This window comes from Echinops telfairi, unplaced genomic scaffold (assembly GCF_000313985.2).
Source record: "Echinops telfairi isolate 266 unplaced genomic scaffold, ASM31398v2 ScPeMD7_5868;HRSCAF=6743_0, whole genome shotgun sequence".
Lineage (NCBI taxonomy): Eukaryota > Metazoa > Chordata > Mammalia > Afrosoricida > Tenrecidae > Echinops > Echinops telfairi.
This window is the reverse complement of record NW_022109767.1, coordinates 5,539,641-5,558,323: the sequence shown is the minus strand read 5'-3', so window position 1 is coordinate 5,558,323 and position 18,683 is coordinate 5,539,641. Positions and strand designations below refer to the sequence as shown.

At 42.6% G+C, this 18,683-nt stretch overlaps 1 protein-coding gene across 1 annotated transcript; it reads left to right on the top strand.

Moving 5' to 3' along the window:
• The first annotated feature begins 17,724 nt into the window (after positions 1-17,724).
• HDGFL1 (HDGF like 1) lies at positions 17,725-18,422 on the top strand. Its single transcript, XM_030887180.1, is given in 2 exon segments — positions 17,725-17,974; positions 17,977-18,422. Coding segments are annotated over 2 exon segments (696 nt in total).
• Positions 18,423-18,683: the final 261 nt, after the last annotated feature.

The following is an 18,683-nucleotide window of genomic DNA, read 5'->3' as shown; positions in this document are numbered from 1 at the left end:
CTTGTTTATCCCGCTAATCCCTTCCAGGTAGACATGCAGTGACAACAATATGCTCCATCACAAGACTGAGTACAAGGAAGCAACAATAGAAAATAACAATAGCTAAAACAACAACAACAGAAAACCCTATATATAGTTCAAGGTCTAGTTGTTGTCCTTTACGAGTGCTTTCCAGTCGAGTCTGATGGGGTGCCATGCCCTGGCCCCACATCTATCCCTGGGGACTTCATTGTTCTGCTCCCCCCACTGCTTTGCTGCATGCCCCCAGTGGCTGGCTTCGGCATAGTGGGCTCAGAGTGGGCACAATTCCCACCATGTGTCTCTAGTGTTGTCCCCAATGGTGCTATGGGTCAATGAGGAATGCTGTGTCCCATTGTGGGGCCAGACCTGTGGTCATCTCTGTGCATTGCTGCTCTGAGCAGAAACATTGTCCTCAGGGCTTGGTGAGCCAAGATGTGTTTCAATTTTTTTTTTTCCTCTGCCCCCCTCATTGGCTCCTGTGTGCTCTGAACAGTCAAGTCCCTCTCCTTGAGCTGTAGCTTCCGTGCTGTCCCCTGAAGTGAATTCTTCTGGGGGTGAGGATGGTGCTGTCCACTTAGTTGGTAATGGGGCCGGCACCTCAGGCCTCTCTATCAGTTCCCTACTTCCTGTCAGTGTGTTGCGTTCTTGTCTTGGAGAGCTAGGTTGAAGTATAGTCCCTCTTTCCCAGTGGAGAAACAATCAACACCCTCCCCCTGTGTGGGTTAGTGCCCTTTTCCCCTGACAACCCATGTCTTTCCCCCCCACCTCCTTTTTAGTGGGCTACCATATGTATCCCTAAGTTTAGTCTGGCCCCTGCAATATTACCTGGACCTCACCCCAGGGACGTGTGTATACAGCAGCTTCTTCCCTATGCGCCTTTTGAATTTTTGAGCTTACCTCAGCGGACTCTAGTAGCACTTGTCCTTTTGTGCTTACCTTACTTCACTTAGCATAATGTCCCCCAGTTCTTCCCATGCGGTGACGTGCTTCATGCGTTCATCACTGCTATTTAGGGATGCGTAATGCTCCATTGTAAAATAACATACTAGATCATAAATAAAGTCTTAACATACATCAAAGCATTGATGTAACAAATACTACACGATATTCTCATTGGTTAAAGTATTGTATATTTATAGTGTCTTTCTCACAGTTGTTTGTTATTGGACACACAGTAAGTACTCAGATATTGGATAAACTGAATTGGTGTTCTAAAAGATACACTAGCTTTCAGATTTCAATTTGTGCTTTTTTTTAAAACCGCATATTACCTAGTATTCTTTATTGATTTTCAGTAGTCTTTTGAAGCAAAGGGGGCAAAGAAAAAAAGATCTGTGAAAACTGAGCAAATCCAATTAATCTTTTACAACATAAAAAGCTATACACTTTTATTCTTGTCTTCCTTCAATTATTATGACCTAAATGGAGGAACCAGCTAAAATTCATCTAAATATATAACTTAATTATCTCAAAACTATCATTACCTAAAGCATGATGTTTTCTTCAATTGAAAAGGTAAGCATTTTGCATATATCTGTTCAATAATTGGATTTTGCTACTAGGGAAAAACAAAATAACACCGTCACTCGTCTGTCAATTCTATGGTGGCTTACACATTGCTATGATACTGGTTGCTAGGCCACTGCTGGTTCAAATAGCAACAAGGTCACCATGGAAACAGATTTCTGTACAGCTTCCAGATTAAGACAACCTAAGGGCAAAGTGACCTGTGATCTGAAAATTAACCAATGAGAGCCCTGTGGATCACAATGGAATGCTGTCCAACATCGTGCTGGAAGATGAGCCACCTTGGATGGCGAGCACCCACGATCCATAGCAGTTGGCATACAAGACTGAAGCACGCAGTGATCATGAAGACAGTGCAGGACCCAGCAGTCTTGCCTCCTGTTGTCCTTGGGGTCCCCGCGAGTCACAGCCAGCTCGAGGATAATGAACACAACAACAACAAAAGAGGGAAAACTTCATCGTGGAGCGGCTCTGGCATCATGGAATGAGATGGTAGCTGAGATTGTGGCTTGTATAAATCCCAGAAAATACGTCCTTTGAAAACTAAAAGAAGAAAATTGGTTTTCCATGGCTAGAGTCTACAGTTATAAATATCCCAGAAGAAAAGAGAAAGGCAGGCTATTTTAAAACTAGACATTTTATCTTTAAGATTGATGTTGGACCGATATGCACATACCAACATTGGTTGATGCGTAGTTTGCATTCATATGTCATACTTTTAATATTTTCTACTTGAATAGTTTTCTGCCCTCCTGAGAAACAGAGGCTCAATCTTTATCATTAGATAAAATTCCTGCAAATGGTCCTCAGTTTGGAACTGGAAAAACTCATGCACTAGTTACTCTAGGGGCCGATATTTTCTCTGTCTCATCTTGTGGTCTGGGTAGTGACTGACTGTACATGTCATCTCTACTTTCTTTGCATTTGCTTCATTCTTCACGCTTCTCTAACCAACTTCTCAGGTTGGTCATAGGGTTGTCCCGGGCGTGCTGTATCACGTGTTTCCATTTCCTCTTGCAATAGAATCAATGACAACTCCCGTGGATCCAGAAGGTGTTAGAGTAGAGTTAGGGCACATCTTACCGTTTTCAGAGGCTGCGTGACCTGTTGAAATTAGATGATCAGGCCCTTCTTTTGAGATACTTCTGGGCAGACATAAACCTCCAACATTTAGGTTAGTAACTGAGCACTAAGCTCTTTGTGCCAACCAACAACTCTATATAATAAGTGCTCAATGAATGGTAGCTTAAAAGTGAGAGACACGACATAAATTTGGAGAAAAGCTAGCAGTTCAAATCCCCCAGGCACTCCACAGCCAAAAGATACGGCTTTCTGCTTGCTGCAAGCAACCTTAGGAAGCATCCCTCTTTTGCCCACTAGCATCATGTCAAAATGGACTTGATAACAGTAGGTTTTTGTTTATCTGTTTACATAATTTTACTCACTATGAATAAATTTTCTTCAGGACTAGAGGTGGAAAAGTAGGAGTAGAGTGAAGGGTTTTTGTTCTATTTTTAAAAAAAATCATTTTATTGGGGACTCGCACAACTCATATCACAATCTATGCATACATCCATTGTGTCAAGAACATTTGTACATTTGTTGCCCTCATCATTCTCAAAACATTTTCTTTCTACTTGAGCCCTTGGTGTCAGCTCCTCATTTTTTCCCTTCCCTCCCTCAAGAACCCTTGATAATTTATAAATTATTATTATTTTATCATGTCTTACACTGACCTATGTCTCCCTTCACCCAATTTTCTGTTGTCCATCCCCAGGGAAGCAGTTATATATAGATCATTGTGATCAGTTCCCCCTTTCTCCCTCACCCTCCCTTTCCCCTCCTAGTATCACCACTCTCATTATTGGTTCTGAGGGATTTATCTGTCCTCGGTTCCTTGTGTTTCCAATTCCTATCTGTACCCGTGTATATACTCTGGTCTAGCCAGATTTGTAAGGCAGAATTTGGGTCATGATAGTTGGGGGGAGGAAACATTAAAAAACTAGAGGAAAGTTTTGTTCTAATCTTGAGCCACAAGGGCTGCTACACCATGTCCTAAATATTTTATTTCCCTATTTCAGTTTTAAAAGTGTCGAAAACACTTTGCATAAGAAGCTCTTTTTTCACAATGAAGAATGACCAAAGACAAAGGGATAGTATTTGTTCAGGGAGTAATCACTTGTGATATAGAAGGCATTTAAAAATGTGTTTTGATTACCAACCTCATTTTTTAAATGAAAGGGGGTAGGGAAACCTGCAGCAAAGGAACAGTTTGTTACTTTTGGGGGTTTCAGGGAACTCAAGCACTAGCTTGGGAAAGTTATGTCGAATTTATATATATCTGATCTTTTCATTGGTCTCTATGCACTATGGATGATTTCTCTCCTAGCTCACTTCTACTCCCATAAAGAATTAAAACCCCAAACCAGACTCTTGGCAATTGAGTCAACACTGACTCATAACGAGTCCTCTGTGGATTTCCCAGACTGTAACTGTTCATGGAATGGACAGCCCAGTCTTCCTCCTTCAGAGCTGCTGGCTGTTTTGAACTCTGCACTGCTTAGATCAGAGCCCAAGCCATAACCCTTACACCACCAGGGCTTCTTACATAAAGAATTACAGTCTCAGAAAACCACAAGGGCAGTTCTAGGCTTTACTATAGCGTTTCTATGAGTCAGAAATGACTCCATCACAGTGGGTTTGTGTTAAAAATCCCTCCCATTCATGACCACACATATAGGCGATGACAGGTATAAACCATGTAAGTGATCTATTTCTGACCTAGCTGGCTAGGTGAGTATGCCCTTCCTCGGTCACCACTCCTCATGCATTTGTTGACATGAGATTATCAGGCCTTATGCATCCCTCTTGAAACTGGGCATTTGGTTGAAGAGCATAAGTTTCCTGACAGAGGAGGACTGACCTTTGGTCAAGGGTATATGAGTAGCCACGCTCCTACCACTAAACGAGCTTGTTTTGAGCTCTCAAAGGATGTGAGAACAAGCCTTGCTTATCCTTGGTTTTCAAGAGCATTGCGGCTGTACTTCCCCCAACACAGATTTGCTCATTCTTTGATCACTTCGTGTCAAATGGGGTACTGGCAAATTGCTGCCAAAGATCTCTTTAAAGTGTTAGAAAACAAAGATATCACTTTGCGGACAAAGGTGTCTCTGGCCCAAGGTGTGTTTTGTTTTTCAATCACCTCATGGGCACATGAAAACCTGGATAATGAATAATGAACACCGCAGAAGAATGGCTGCCTTTGCCTTACATGTTGGTGTAGAATATTAGATAGACTATGGTATATCATTTACCCAGAGAGAAAACCTGCCTCCAGAAGTAGATAGACATAGATAGGAACTGTCAGGAACAAATAGCTTCACATTTTCATATTGTTATTTATAATACATGTTTCTAGACTTTCTGACTCACACACGTATATGCATATGCACAGATCTGTGTGTAGGTGTATATGCTTTAGCAAAATAAAGTTACCTAAACTGTAGCCATCAAGTTGATTGTTCCTCTTAACAGCCACCTAGAGCAAGGTAGAACTGTCCTGCAAAGCTTCCAGGGCTTGAATCCTCAGGGAAACTATCGCCACATCTCTTCCTCAGAGAGTAGCTGCTACATTCCAGCAATGAGCTTCTGGTAAGCCGGTGAAAAGTTAACCACTGCATAGGCAGGGATTCTTGCATAAATCATCTAGCACTGTTTTATAATAGCTACCACTCATTAAGGACCACTTAATAGGTATCAGGCTTTGAACTTGACACATACTCCCTTTTTCCTTGTTGCCTTTTCTTACAATGGGATGATATATGATGTGTGTGTGTTGTTGTTGTTGTTGTTGTTAGGTGTCCCACCCAGTGCGACTCAGTGTCCTTCAGAATGAAACACTGCCTGGCCCTACCCTAGCCTCACAATTGTTCCTAGGCTTGATCCCACACTTGCACCCACCATGTCAATCCATCTCATTGAAGGCCTCTGTCTCTAGCCCTTTACTTACCACCCATGAGGTCCTTCTCCAGGGACAGGTCTCTCCTGCCAACATATATACGTCTTATATGTATGTCTTGCACCACTAATCCTACCCCAGCCTCACAATTGTTCTTATGTTTAAGCCCATTATTGTAGCCACTGTATCGATCCATCTTGCCAAGAGCCTTCCTCTTTTTTGCTGCCCCTCTACTTTACCAAGCATGATGTCCTTGCCCAGGTCCTAGTCTTTCCTGATACCATGTCCAAAATATGTGAGACCAAGTTCTTGCTACTTTGCCTCTAAGGAGCATTCTGGCTGTACTTCTTCCAAGACAGATTTGTGTGTTCTTTTGGCAGTCCACGGTGACTTCCGTATTCTTGGCCAGCTCCAGAATTCAAATGCATTGATTGTTCTTCAGTCTACCTTATGTTATGTCCATGGCTTGGGTCAAGGGTGCCTTAGTTCTCAAAGTGACATCCTTGCTTTTCGACACTTTTTCAGAGGTCTTGTGCAGCACATCTACCCAAGGCAGCATTGATTTCATGACTGCTGCTTCCATGAACATTGATTGTGGATCTAAGCAAGATCCAAACACATCAAACCTCTTGCTTAGCAAGATCCACACACATCAAGTACAGCTCAAAGCAAACATAAAGGACAAAATATAACTTTCCATAGGGTTTCCAATGCTGTCACATTTACAGAAGCAGACTGCCACTTCTCTTCCATGAAGTAGTTGGTAGGTCCAATCTGCAGTTAGCAGCCTTATTCTTAAACATTGTGTCACCAGGGCTTTCGATCTATACAAGCACTGGTGGGATTCAACTAGTTCCCACGGGTTTAGCAGAACAGATATCTAATTATTTGTTGAGTTAGCCAAACTGATTGTTAAAATAGACCTTGCCATGAGGGTTCTCTCTAAGATGGGTGGCTGGGTAACCACCCAATGTGGAATCACAAATTTACATTCCTTGCTATTTTTTAATGTCCATCTGCACAATAGTAGCTGCTAAGTGTCCATAATACTGCTCATTCTGTCCATAGGTATAAAAATTAGATGGGACTATTCTTGCAATATTTATTTATTTATAAAACTCATTACATTTTTGATGAAATACTACATTTTCATTCTCATGCATGTTACTTCATTAAGTAAACATGTAACATGGATATAAAAAGACACCAAACAACCAAAGGGTGACACACTGTCATTCGCTTCAGCTTTGTGTTAAACCACAAATCCTCACAACATATGATGAGTGAATTATGTAATTCATGAAAGTGTTCAAAGAGCTAATAATATTGTCAGAACAGTTGCTGAACATTCAGCAGAAGCAGAAAGGGATTTTTAACAGATGAACATAAGATGTTCAGAAAAGAGAAGTTGCCTGTTTCTAATATATCAAGCACAATGACTATTATCTAATTGGCCTACTTTGTAAGGAATTGGATCTTACGCTTAAGGTGAAAAGATAGTGAAGGACAAATCACATGGCCAATGATGCTCACATGACAGTGAAGAGTATCACAAGTGAGAATGTCAATCAAGAAGCAATATGGAAATAATCTATAAACTACTTTTAGCACATCGTTTTTTAATGCTTAAATGGTCATTAGGACAGTGAGCCAGTCGTTAGATGGTCTGAATCCCCCCGCTGTGTATATGGCATAGTGAGTCATGGCTTGGCTGCAAACTGCACAGTGAGCAGTTTGTAAGCACCAGCAGCTCCCAGGGCACAATGAGCCTTTCCATTCTCGCCTTGGAGTAGACTTTGACTCAGGACAAGGCCATGGACTTCTGAATAGGAACGTGCTGCAGTGGCTGAGCGTTTTGGAGCTAGATCACCAATCCTGTCTTCTGAGGTGGCTTCAACCACCAATCGATTATAGATTATACGGATGGAGACATTCATATGGCAGAACCCGAAGAAATGCTTTCATGCAAGGTTCATTTTATGTTGTCAAATTATTTTCTAAACGCTAAGGTTTTAAGAAGTCCACATCATAACTACTATAAAAGGTGATTCTTTGTCAGACACTTCTGTTCATTTTATAGTGGCCAGTTTCTTTCTTTGGCCACTAAAGCAGCAACTCTCACTGCCATAGAGTTGATCCCGACTCATAGTGACCCTGTAAGTACAAAGTAGAAGTGCCACTCGGGGTTTCGCTGACTAAATCTTTATGGAAGTAGAAAGTCTCATCTTTCTTCCAAGGATCTACTGAGGTTTTTCAACTGCCACCACACAACTAGAAGTTCATGTAACCCACTGCACTACACAATTCAGATCTTTGCAATTGTTCCCCCCTGTATACCATCTAATAATGTTTAAGTGATGGGCCGGTGGACTACAAATGGGCAGCAAATATCCTAGGCTCAGGTAATCTGCACCCTTGTCCCTCCCTCTGTCAAGTCCATCATCAAAGCCACATACACATTTGACTCACTATTCATGTTGATTATGTCATCACTGTGGGGAACATCTCTGGGGCTTTGGTGGTTTGGCTAACCAGACAAAGACAACAATGTAGAGGTGGCCAATGCAAGAAGTAGCAGAGCTCCTGTACATTTAGGGCAGTGCGGAATCGTCTACCCATGTTTGGATGAGAGATGAAGCAGCATCTTGTCTACTAGATCATTTTAAGAAGCAAAGCCTTGAACACAAACGCCAGCCATGTATAAACATGTCTGTTACATAAATACACAGGCACTTAATACTTTTAAAAGAACACAAAAGCACAGAGTAGAACCAGTTACATTTCTCTTAAATCATAGTTTACACCAAACTAATTGAATTGAAAACTAATTAAACAAGAACACATCAATTAGATATCTTTTCTCTCTCTTGTACAATGACATGGTTTTATTGTCCTAGTTTTATAATTGCTGCCAAGCAAGTTTTAAATCCCATCCTCAGTTCTTCAGAAAAGGAAACTGATAAAGTGTTACACGTTTGGGACTCGGAGGTGGTGTTTTGATAGGTGCGCTGCTGCTGAAAGTAGGTACTTTTAACAAACAGGTGTTCTTGGTACGTTTGCTTGTTAATGTTAAAAAGCCTTGCCGTTTAGTAACAATTGCACCCACGGAGATCTAGTTCCAGAAAATTAATCATTGTTGTTACAAAGTCACATCTAAAACTAAACAAGTTAGCCTGAACACCACGTCCTGACAGTCCTCACTTAAAGGATGAGAACCCATAATTTTTAAAACAAATTGGTTTCCAAGATAAATAAAGTTAAAGCCACTCCACCTAATTGCACCACTGCAAATGCAGGCATAGAATCCAATGAGTCTACGAAAGTTCCCTTCCCTGACCAGTTGTTGTCGAGCCAACCTCGCCTTATAGCAAACCCATATATGAGTCAGAGGAGAACTGTGCTCCAGAGGGGTTTTGTTGGCTGATTTTTCAGAAGTAGACTCCTAAGCTTTTCTTCTATGGCCCCATAGTGTGGAATCGAACCTTCATCCTTTTGGTTAGCTGTCAAAGAAGTTATCCCTTCCACCATACTGGGGTTCTCATTCTCTGCTTAAGAACCTTTGAGTGCATCCTACTATGGCTCAACCTTACCTCCCACTTCTGCTTTGTGCAATAAGCTCCCTTTAGGTGATCAATTTAATTGATAAACATGATTGTGGAAAAATGACATTTCTATTCCTTTTAATAGCCTACTACTAGTAGCCAGATCCTAGCCACAATGAAAGGAGCCATGGTGGCTCAGCGACTTAAGCAATTCAGTGGTTCAAACCCACTAGTCAATTTGAGGGAGCAAAGATGTCTAGTCTTGGAAACCCTATGGAACTGTTTTACTCTGTCCTATGGAGCCCCTGTGAATTAGAAATGACTCAGTGGTAGTTGATATGGTTGGGTTATCCATAATGCAATTATGCTTCACGTTTTTAAGTGTCTCATAGACAGTGGGCATACTGTCTGAAAATTCCGTTTCAATCTCATTAATTTAGATCTACCCAGGAAATGACACTCTCTTGCCTAATAAAATCTGTAGTACCAGATTTTTCTAGATTGCTCTTTAATAGACCTTCCTGCCTCTCTTTCTTACTATATTTGCCTCTGGTTTTTTGCCAGTTTTTTGGCTATTTGTTCTAACTCTCAGATACCCAGGTCAATTAACTCTCATACTTGTTCATAGACTCAGGTTCAACCACCTAACAATGATCTTTGGTGTTTATCTAGTGTGGTCTATTTGTTTATGATCATCTTTTGGGCAGCAGGGTTTAGGTGTGGTTATACTTTCAGGCTGAGTGATGGTATTACTATTTAATCTTCCTGGGTGTGTTATTTAATCAAGCTTTTTATTCTTTCACCATCCTTGGCATATATTCCATGCACAAGTTCATCATTATACTTAGAAACTGAAAGAGAAAAAAGAGCTAAATCTAGCAGGATTTCTGCTTACAAAAACTACACATTCCTTCCCATTATGAACTGAATAGCAGCCAAGGGCTTACTATCTCCTCCCCACAGCCATTCTATATTTATTCTTTTCCAGCACTTCCCCTAAAAATATGAGTGGAAGAATTGTGAAAAATTCAACTTCATAGGAAAATGTCAGTCTCTGGATGAGTTGTTGATGCTCCGTGTTTGTAAAACTGTAGATATTTATAAGGTTCCCTGTAGCATAGTGTTAAAAACTGAACTTCTAATCAAAAGGTTGGTGGATCAAACCCACCTGTCACTCTGTAACCATTTGTGACCCTGGAAACCCTATGGGGCTATTCTACTCTTTTCTATGAGGCCACAATTCAGAATCAACTCAATGGCAATCAGTTTTTTGTTGTTGTTGTTGTTGTATAAATATTTGTAGAGAAGGTAAATGTACTATGAAAATGACTTGATGGAGAGGAGACTTCCGGGAAGAGAGTGACTGAGTAACACATACCAGAGCGACTCCACAGAAATCAGCCCAGGAGAGTTACTAAGTGAAATTCAACACTGTTGGATCACAGGGGGAGCATCATAAAGTTAAGTAGCTACAGATCCACAAGGTTTGGGGGGCTGGGGGCTTTTGACTTACCACAGTGGAAGCCAACTATGGTGTGACCTTAGCCCCCACCATGGTCTTGGCCAGAGCTGGGACCATTTGGAGCCAGTACAGGTGCTTTATCTCAACACAGCCACAGTTTTCCACAGCCTCGGGGCAGGGATTAAATACCTGCAGCCCCACAGGCAGGGATCAGGGCTCAACTATATTGTTACTTTTGTTTCCTGTTCTTCACTCTATCCCCCCCACTCTATTCACTAAGTCTCAGCAGGCTTAGTTTTTTTTTCCCCTCGTTGTCTCTTCCCTGTTCTCCCACATGCCACTGCTGACCTCCAGACCACTCCTCTTAGCCTATGGCATTTACGCCTGCCATCCACCCAGTTAGGTGAGCTGCATCATGTGTAGCTTAGCCGGCAGCTGGGGAAAGCCACCGACCCTCTACCAGGGGATATTCTACCCAATTTCTTCCTGGGGAATTCCTGCCTGTGTAGCTTAGGGAGTTCCTATTTGTCTTCTGTGGGCCCAGAGGCCCACATGACTAAGGGGACTTTCTCCTGCCTACCTTAGTGCCTCACATTGCCTAAGACAGCTCGGCCAACAGTTTCCAACATTCCACACTGCTGCAGGAAACTCTGCCCAAACTCCACAGTGATATACCAGGGAAATTCTGCCCACCAGTTGTGGTGTTCTACACAAAAGCAGACAACCCGCCAGCCTTCTGGGGCACTCCCTCTGAGAGTGAAGCCACAGGAGGATAAAGTGGTAGATTAGTTCCATAGTTAAATCAGCTACAGGCAGCTTGAAGAAGCAATCCTATGAGAATCACAGAGAGAGCCAGTGCTTTAAATTCCCTGGAAAATGGCACCTGGCTCCCCTAAAACAACACAACACCGCAGCAATCAGTCCCAACGACTCAATGGAAAAACAGGAGAAACAAAAGGCAATGGCAGAAGATGTCCTGAACCTAACGACATGCACTGAAGAAGCAGACATTGATCTGCCACAGAAAGAAACTTTCAGACTTCTGCTTGGAGTCATGTAGCATATGAGGGAAACAATACAGAAAAAGAATGAAGTGATAGAGGAGACAAAGTCCATACACCAAAGGGAAATACAAGTGCTTAGGGAGAAGATAACAAAAACTAGTAGCAGACTCACAGACCTTGAGAATCAACTGGAGATAGTAGAGAGCCCCACCAGTGACCTAAAGGAAAGCCAAGCAGACATTAATAAATATGAACAAATATCTAATAAGATCATCAGAGAAGCTGAAGAAAACCTAAGAGCTATGTCTGATGCTATGAAGAGGAATAACATCAGAATAATTGGATTTTTAGAGGAACACACAATAAAGAAGTCCTCTACAACAACAGTGAGAGAGTTCTTGGAGGAAAACTTCCCCAGCTTAATGAATAAAAACCAGGCAAACATTCAGGAGCCTGAAAGAACACCAGCTAGACTGAATACCAATAAGTTACCAAGGCACATAATGGTTAAACTATCCAACTTTGAGGAAAAGGAGAAAATCACGAGAGCAGCTAGAGAAAAGCAAGCAATCACATATAAAGGTTCCCAAATAAGAATATGCTCAGAGCTATCAGCAGAAACTATGAAGAAGAACAGAGTGGAGTAACATTCCAAAAATGGAAGAAAAATAATGTGACCCCAAGAATATTCTACCCAGCCAAATTATCGATCAGGATAGATGGAGATGTAAGAGTCTTCCCAGACAAAGAAAAACTCAAAGAATATTTTGGAAGAAACCCAGCCCTAGAAAAGATCCTCCTTGCTGACCCAGTATGGGCAGAAGAACAACACTGACCAAGCATAAATAAGAGACCACCACATAGAACAACCTCACCCAGAGGGCAACAAAGAGAAAACAGATCCCAAGAAAGCACTGTCTCAAGGGTAGAATCACACACACACACACACACACACACACACACACACTCATGCAAAACATACTAATAAGAAAGGAAGGCAAGAAAACAGCCAACACAAAAGGTATAAAATGGCATCACAGAGTCCACAGATGGAGACAATAACCCTGAATATCAATGGTCTGAACTCAGGCATTAAAAGACTGAGACTAGCAGACTGGCTTAGAAAACACAACCCATCAATCTGCTGCCTACAGGAGACACATATCAAGACGACAGACAAAAATAGACTGAGAATCAAAGGCTGGAGAAAGGCATGCCAAGCAAACAGCAATTCAAAAAGCAGTGGTTGCAATCCTAATCTTGGGTAAAATTGACCCCAAAGCACAAACCATAAAAAGATAAGGAGGGACATTATATAATACTCAAGGGAATTGTAGACAACAAACCACTAAACATTGTAAATATATATTCCCTAAATGAGAGACCTGCTGAATACGCCAACCAAACACTCAAAAAGATGAAAAAATAAATCATAACCTCAACAATTACAGTGGGTGACTTCATACACTGCTCTCTGAGAAAGATAGATCACAGGGAAAGAACTTCAACAAGGAGGCTAGAAGTCTAAACACTACAATTAGACAATATGACTTGGTAGATATTTACAGAGCTTTTCATGCAAATACAAAGAATTTCACATTCTTTTCAAGCCCACATGGCACATATTTGAAGATTGACCACATACTGGGGGATAAGGCAAATCTACATAAATTTAAGCACATTGGTATTATATAGACCTCTTTCTCTGACCACTGTGCCACAAGGCTGGAAATCAACAAAAGGAAGATGAAGAAAACAAGAGCAAACAATTGGAGGATGAATAACTCTCTATTACAAAAGGAGTGTGTACTGGCACAGATCAGAGATGAAATTAGGAAATTTCTAGAAACCAATGAAAATGAGAACATGACACACCAAAACTTATTGGACACAACAAAGGCAGTTAACAGAGGAAATTTCATAGCAATACATGCACACCTGATAAAGGAAGAAAGACTCATAATTGATATGCTGGCACAAAATTTACAACAACTAGAGCAGAGTCAGCAGGACAATCCTACTAATTAATATCAAAAGAAAAGAAAGAATAAAAATCAGGGCTGAGATTCAGGAGAGGGAAAATAAGAAAACTATGGGAAAAAATTAATGCTGCTCAATTTGCTTCTTTGAAAGGATGAGCAGAATTAACAGACCACTGGAAAACCTAACCAAAGAAAGGAGGGAACAAATTTCAGTGGCAAGAACAAACGATGAAAGAGGGGACATTACAACAGACCCTAATGAAATTAACAGGCTAATTTCAAAGTACTAAGAAGGACTGTCCTCCACTGAATTCAACAACTTGGAAAACATGGACATATTTTTTGAAAAACAATCCCTCCATAATATCTCCAGTGGACATCAAGAATCTCAACAGACTCATAACAATAGAAGAAATTTCTTAGACAAGCTTATCAAGGGATTACAAAAAATATCCCCTGGACCAGATGGCTTCACAGGAGAATTCTACCAAGCATTCAGGGAAGAACTAACACCAATCGTACACAAACTCTTCCAGAACATAGAATAAGATGGCAAACTCCTGAACTCCTTCTATGAAGCTAGTATAACTCTGATACCAAAACCAGGCAAGGATGCCACAAGAATAAAAAACTATAGGCCAATATGTCTAATGAATATCTATGAAAAAATCCTTACCAAAATACTGGCCAATAGAATACAAAAGTATATAAAACACATAATTCACCATGACCAAGTGGGATTCATACCAGGGATGCAGGGATGGTTCAACAAACGAAAGATCATTAGTATCATTCTCCACATTGACATGAAAAACTATAAGAAGCACATGATAATATCGATAGATGCGGAAAAAGCATTCGACAACATCTAACACAAATTCCTGTTTAAGACACTTGAGAAGATAAGAATTGAAGGAAAATTCCTCAAGACAATACAAGCTATATATGAAAAACCAACAGCCAACATGGTAGTCAATGGAGAAAAGATGTACACAATCTCACTGAAAAAGGGGACCAGACAAGGATGCCCGTTGTCCCCACTCCTATTTAACATCATACTGGAGGTTTTAGCTAACAGCATAATGCAAAGAAAAGACATCGAATTTATTTGCCTGGGGAAAGAAGAGGTGAAACTATTGTTATTTGCAGATGATATGATTTTATATATGGAAAATCCCAAAAGCTCCACAAGGGGAGTACTGGAAGCAATAGCAGAGTGGCAGGAAACAAGATCAACAAACAGAAATCCATTGGACTGCTATATGAAGGTAAACAAATGGCGATCTAGCTGAGAAGCAACAAAGCCCACTTGGGAGAAACACATCAGCCTGTGTAATCACAAAGTGCCAAAGGGATCAGGTATCAGGTATCAGAGAACAAAAATTCATATCATTGTGTGCTCACCTACCCAATATGATCACTGAAGACAAACGGGTGCATAAGCAAATATGGTGAAGAAAACTGACGGTGCCCAGCTATCAAAAGATAGAGCGTCTGGGGTCTTAAAGTCTTGAAGGTAAACCAGCAGCCAACTAGGTGAGAAGCGACAAAGCCCACACGGAAGAAGCACACCAGCCTGTGTGATCACGAGGTATCAAAGGGATCAGGGATCAGGCATCACAGAACAAAAAAAAAAAATCCTATTATTGTGAATGAGAGGGAGTACAGATTGGGGACCCAAGACCCATCTGTAGGCAACTGGACATCCCCTTACAGAAGGGTCATGGGTAGGAGATGAGCCAGTCAGGGTGCAGTGTAGCAATCATGAAACATACAACTTTCCTCTAGTTCCTAAATGCTTCCTCCCCCGCCACTATCATGATCCCAATTCTACCTTCCAAATCTGGCTAGACCAGAGTATGTACACTGGTACAGATAGGAACTGGAAAGACAGGGAACCCAGGACCATCCCTTTAGGACCAGTGCTGAGTGTGGTGATATTGGGAGAGTGGAGGGAGGGTAGGGTGGAAAGGGGTAACCGATGATAAAGATCTACATATAAACACCTCCTTGGGGGATGGACAACAGAAAAGTGGGTAAAGGGAGACACCATACAGTGTAAGATGTGACAAAATAATAATAAATTATCAAGGATTCATGTGCGGGAGGAGCAGCAAGGGAGGGTGGATAATGAGGAGCTGATATCAAGGGCTCAAGTAGAAAGTAAATGTTTTGAGAATGATAAGGGTAACAAATGTACAAATGTGCTTGACACAACGGATGTATGTATGGATTGTGATAAAGGTTGTACGTGTCCCCAATAAAATGATTTAAAAAAACCAAGCAAACACAATTAAAAAAAAAAAAGCTACTTTCAGAGATGGGCCTTTTAATTGAAAAGTGCCACTGAAAATGGAAGTGTTTTTAACTGAATGTAATAAAACACCCAATCAAAATTGAGTCAGGGGAAACAACAACAACAAAAAAGAAAGACAGAAAATGACTTGATGGAAACACTAAAAGGACTTGTTCAGAATCATCTGGATGATTGTGTGTGTCTATATTCATATATAGGTGTACGTGTATCTATAGATGATTACCTTGTAGAAGAGTGTAAGTGCTCTTCTCCAGGTTGGTCTCTACCACCCAGAGGTAAAATGGAAAATCCAATCCAAGAAAAATGAAAAAAAAAAAAAATTGCGTGTACTAAAGGGGTTCTGATTCTCTGTTGGCTGTTGTTGTTTACACTAGGGTGTAACATTTGACTAAGTTAACCACATGATAAGCACAGAAAAGTGCTTGCCATTACAGCCATTATGATAAACCGTAAGCCGGTAGCATTCTGGTAAACTTGGCTAGGGCTCAGAGTGCATGCTCACGGCTAGCTAAGAAGACAAAAAACAAACAAAAAGATGAAGAAAGATGAGTATCAGTTTCAGTTTCCCTGAAACTTGTGTGCAAATAAGTTCAAGACAGACCTATATCAGAAGAGTCTTTAGTGTCTCCCAGCTGAGATTTTTCCTTTTAGTAAGTTCTAGGTCCCAACAGTATGTTTAATATGAGCATACGTCTATCAAATCCGTTTTTCATGAGCTTAATCCTCTCTTCTAGGTCAGTCCTTGCCATCCTTCAACAATGAGCAAGTACATAGTCCTGACGGAAAATAGATCCTCAGTGCAACTTTCCTGACCCAAGTTCACTAATGCAATATAAATATTGCACATATTTATGGCTCCCAGTGCCAAAGACGTAGGTTGTTCTTTGGGCTGCTAACTGCAGTCAGCAGTTCAACCCCCAGTTGCTCTGAGGGCGAAAGATGAGTCAGTCTGCTCTGATAAAGGTTTATAGCTTTGGAAATCCACCGGGCAGCTCTATTCTGCCCTATAGGGTCACTGCGTCGGAATTGATTTGATGGCAGTGGGTTCGCTTGTTGGATTTACAGATGTTATACAGACATGAAAGCGCTTCCCAAACTGCCAAACTTACAGTCAGCAGCCAAGCACTTACTTTTTTCTTTTCTCTTTTACTTTTCACCACCCAGGGTCTCCTAGTTTGTATAAACAAGGAGGGGTCCTCAAACTACGGCCGGAGGGCCATGTGGGGCCCGCTGAGGACATTTATCCAGCCTGCCAGGTGTTTTTGTTCCATTTTGTTTTTTTTTACTTTAAAATAAGGTATGTGCAGTGTGCATAGGAATTTGTTAGTAGTTTGTTTGTTTTTTTAATAAAACTATAGTCCGGCCCTCCAACCGTCTGAGAGACAGTGAACTGGCCCCTGTTTGAAAAGTTTGAGGCTCTCTGAACTTGGTGTTATCCATCTGTCTTCTTGCCTCATTGGCCCATTTCTCATTTGCTGGACCACCCTGACACAGAGAAATTATGCAGCCTTTATGACCCACGTTCCTTAGGGCTGTATTACTTAGGGGTCACTTTTAGCACAACTGGAATATCTTCGTTTCTTGGGGGCTAGGAATCCACGGTGTCTAAACTAAGGCGTGGTCAACCATGGCCTTAGGTTTCAGATACATCATACTCCAAGCAATAGAATCTTCTTGAGGCTCCAGAGCCAAGGCCTCAATCTGCAACGCGCATGTGCAGCATTGAAGCCCTCCAATGAGAAGCGGCCGGAAGTGGGCTGGGGGGCGGGTGTAAGGAAGGCGGCGACTGGCCAGCAGGGGGCGCCCTGGAGGCAGCGGCGTGCGGTCGCTGAGGTTCAGCGGACGCCATTGCTGCGTGGAAATTGTGCGTCGCCCTTTCCGGCCTCGGCAGACTGTCCGCAGCCCTCCGCCATGTCGTTTCGCAACCGGTGCAAGTACCAACGCGGAGACTTGGTGTTTGCAAAGCTGAAGGGCTTCGTGCACTGGCCCGCCCGCATAGAACAGACGAATGAGTCCAACCGATACCAGGTGTTCTTTTTCGGGACCCACGAGACGGCGTTCATGGGCCCCAAAAACCTTTTCCCGTATGAAGAGTCCAAGGACAAGTTTGGCAAACCCAGCAAGAGGAGAGGGTTCAGCGAAGGGCTGTGGGAGATCGAGAACAACCTACTGTCAAGGCTGCTGACGGCCACGTGTCGCAGGCGAAGAGCTGTGGGGACACCCCGGGGCCCAAGGCCGCAGAGGCCGCCAGGAATAGAAAGAGGGCCACCGATGGCGGAGGCGACAAGAAGGAGAAGCCAACCCTCCTGGAGACCACCGAGGGGGAGAAGGAGAAAGCTGCGTCCAAAAGGAGCGCGGGCGACCAGCCCGAGGACTCCTCCAAACGTCCCAAAGGGGGTGAGCCCCACGGGGACGAGAAGGAAGAGGCTGGGGTCAGCCACGAGAAGGGCCCTTTGGTCGAGGCTGAGAACCACCACACCGCCTCGGGAGAGCCCAGCCCCCACTGCAGGCCGCCCCTGGAGGAGCAGGGACCCGAGGCAGTGAAGGGTGCTTCGGAGGAGAAGGATGAGGCCGAGGCCCCCATGGTCAGAGATCCGGAGAGCCTTTAGTTACCAGAGTTTCCGAAGAGCCCACACCTGTTCTTGTTGCTGCCTGTGAATGTTAGCCAAGAGGACTGGCCGTGACCTTCAATCGGAGACTGCCTTCCAGACTCCAACCCGCGCCCTCTCCCTCCCCTCTCTCCCTCCCCAGCTTTGTCTCTGGACACTGACCTGCTGGGAGCCAACCAAGTAGCCCTCATCTTAGTGCCCCCACAGCCCTGTGATCTGAGTCAGGGGCCCTGGGTCCTCATCTCCGTTCCGTTCCCCGCT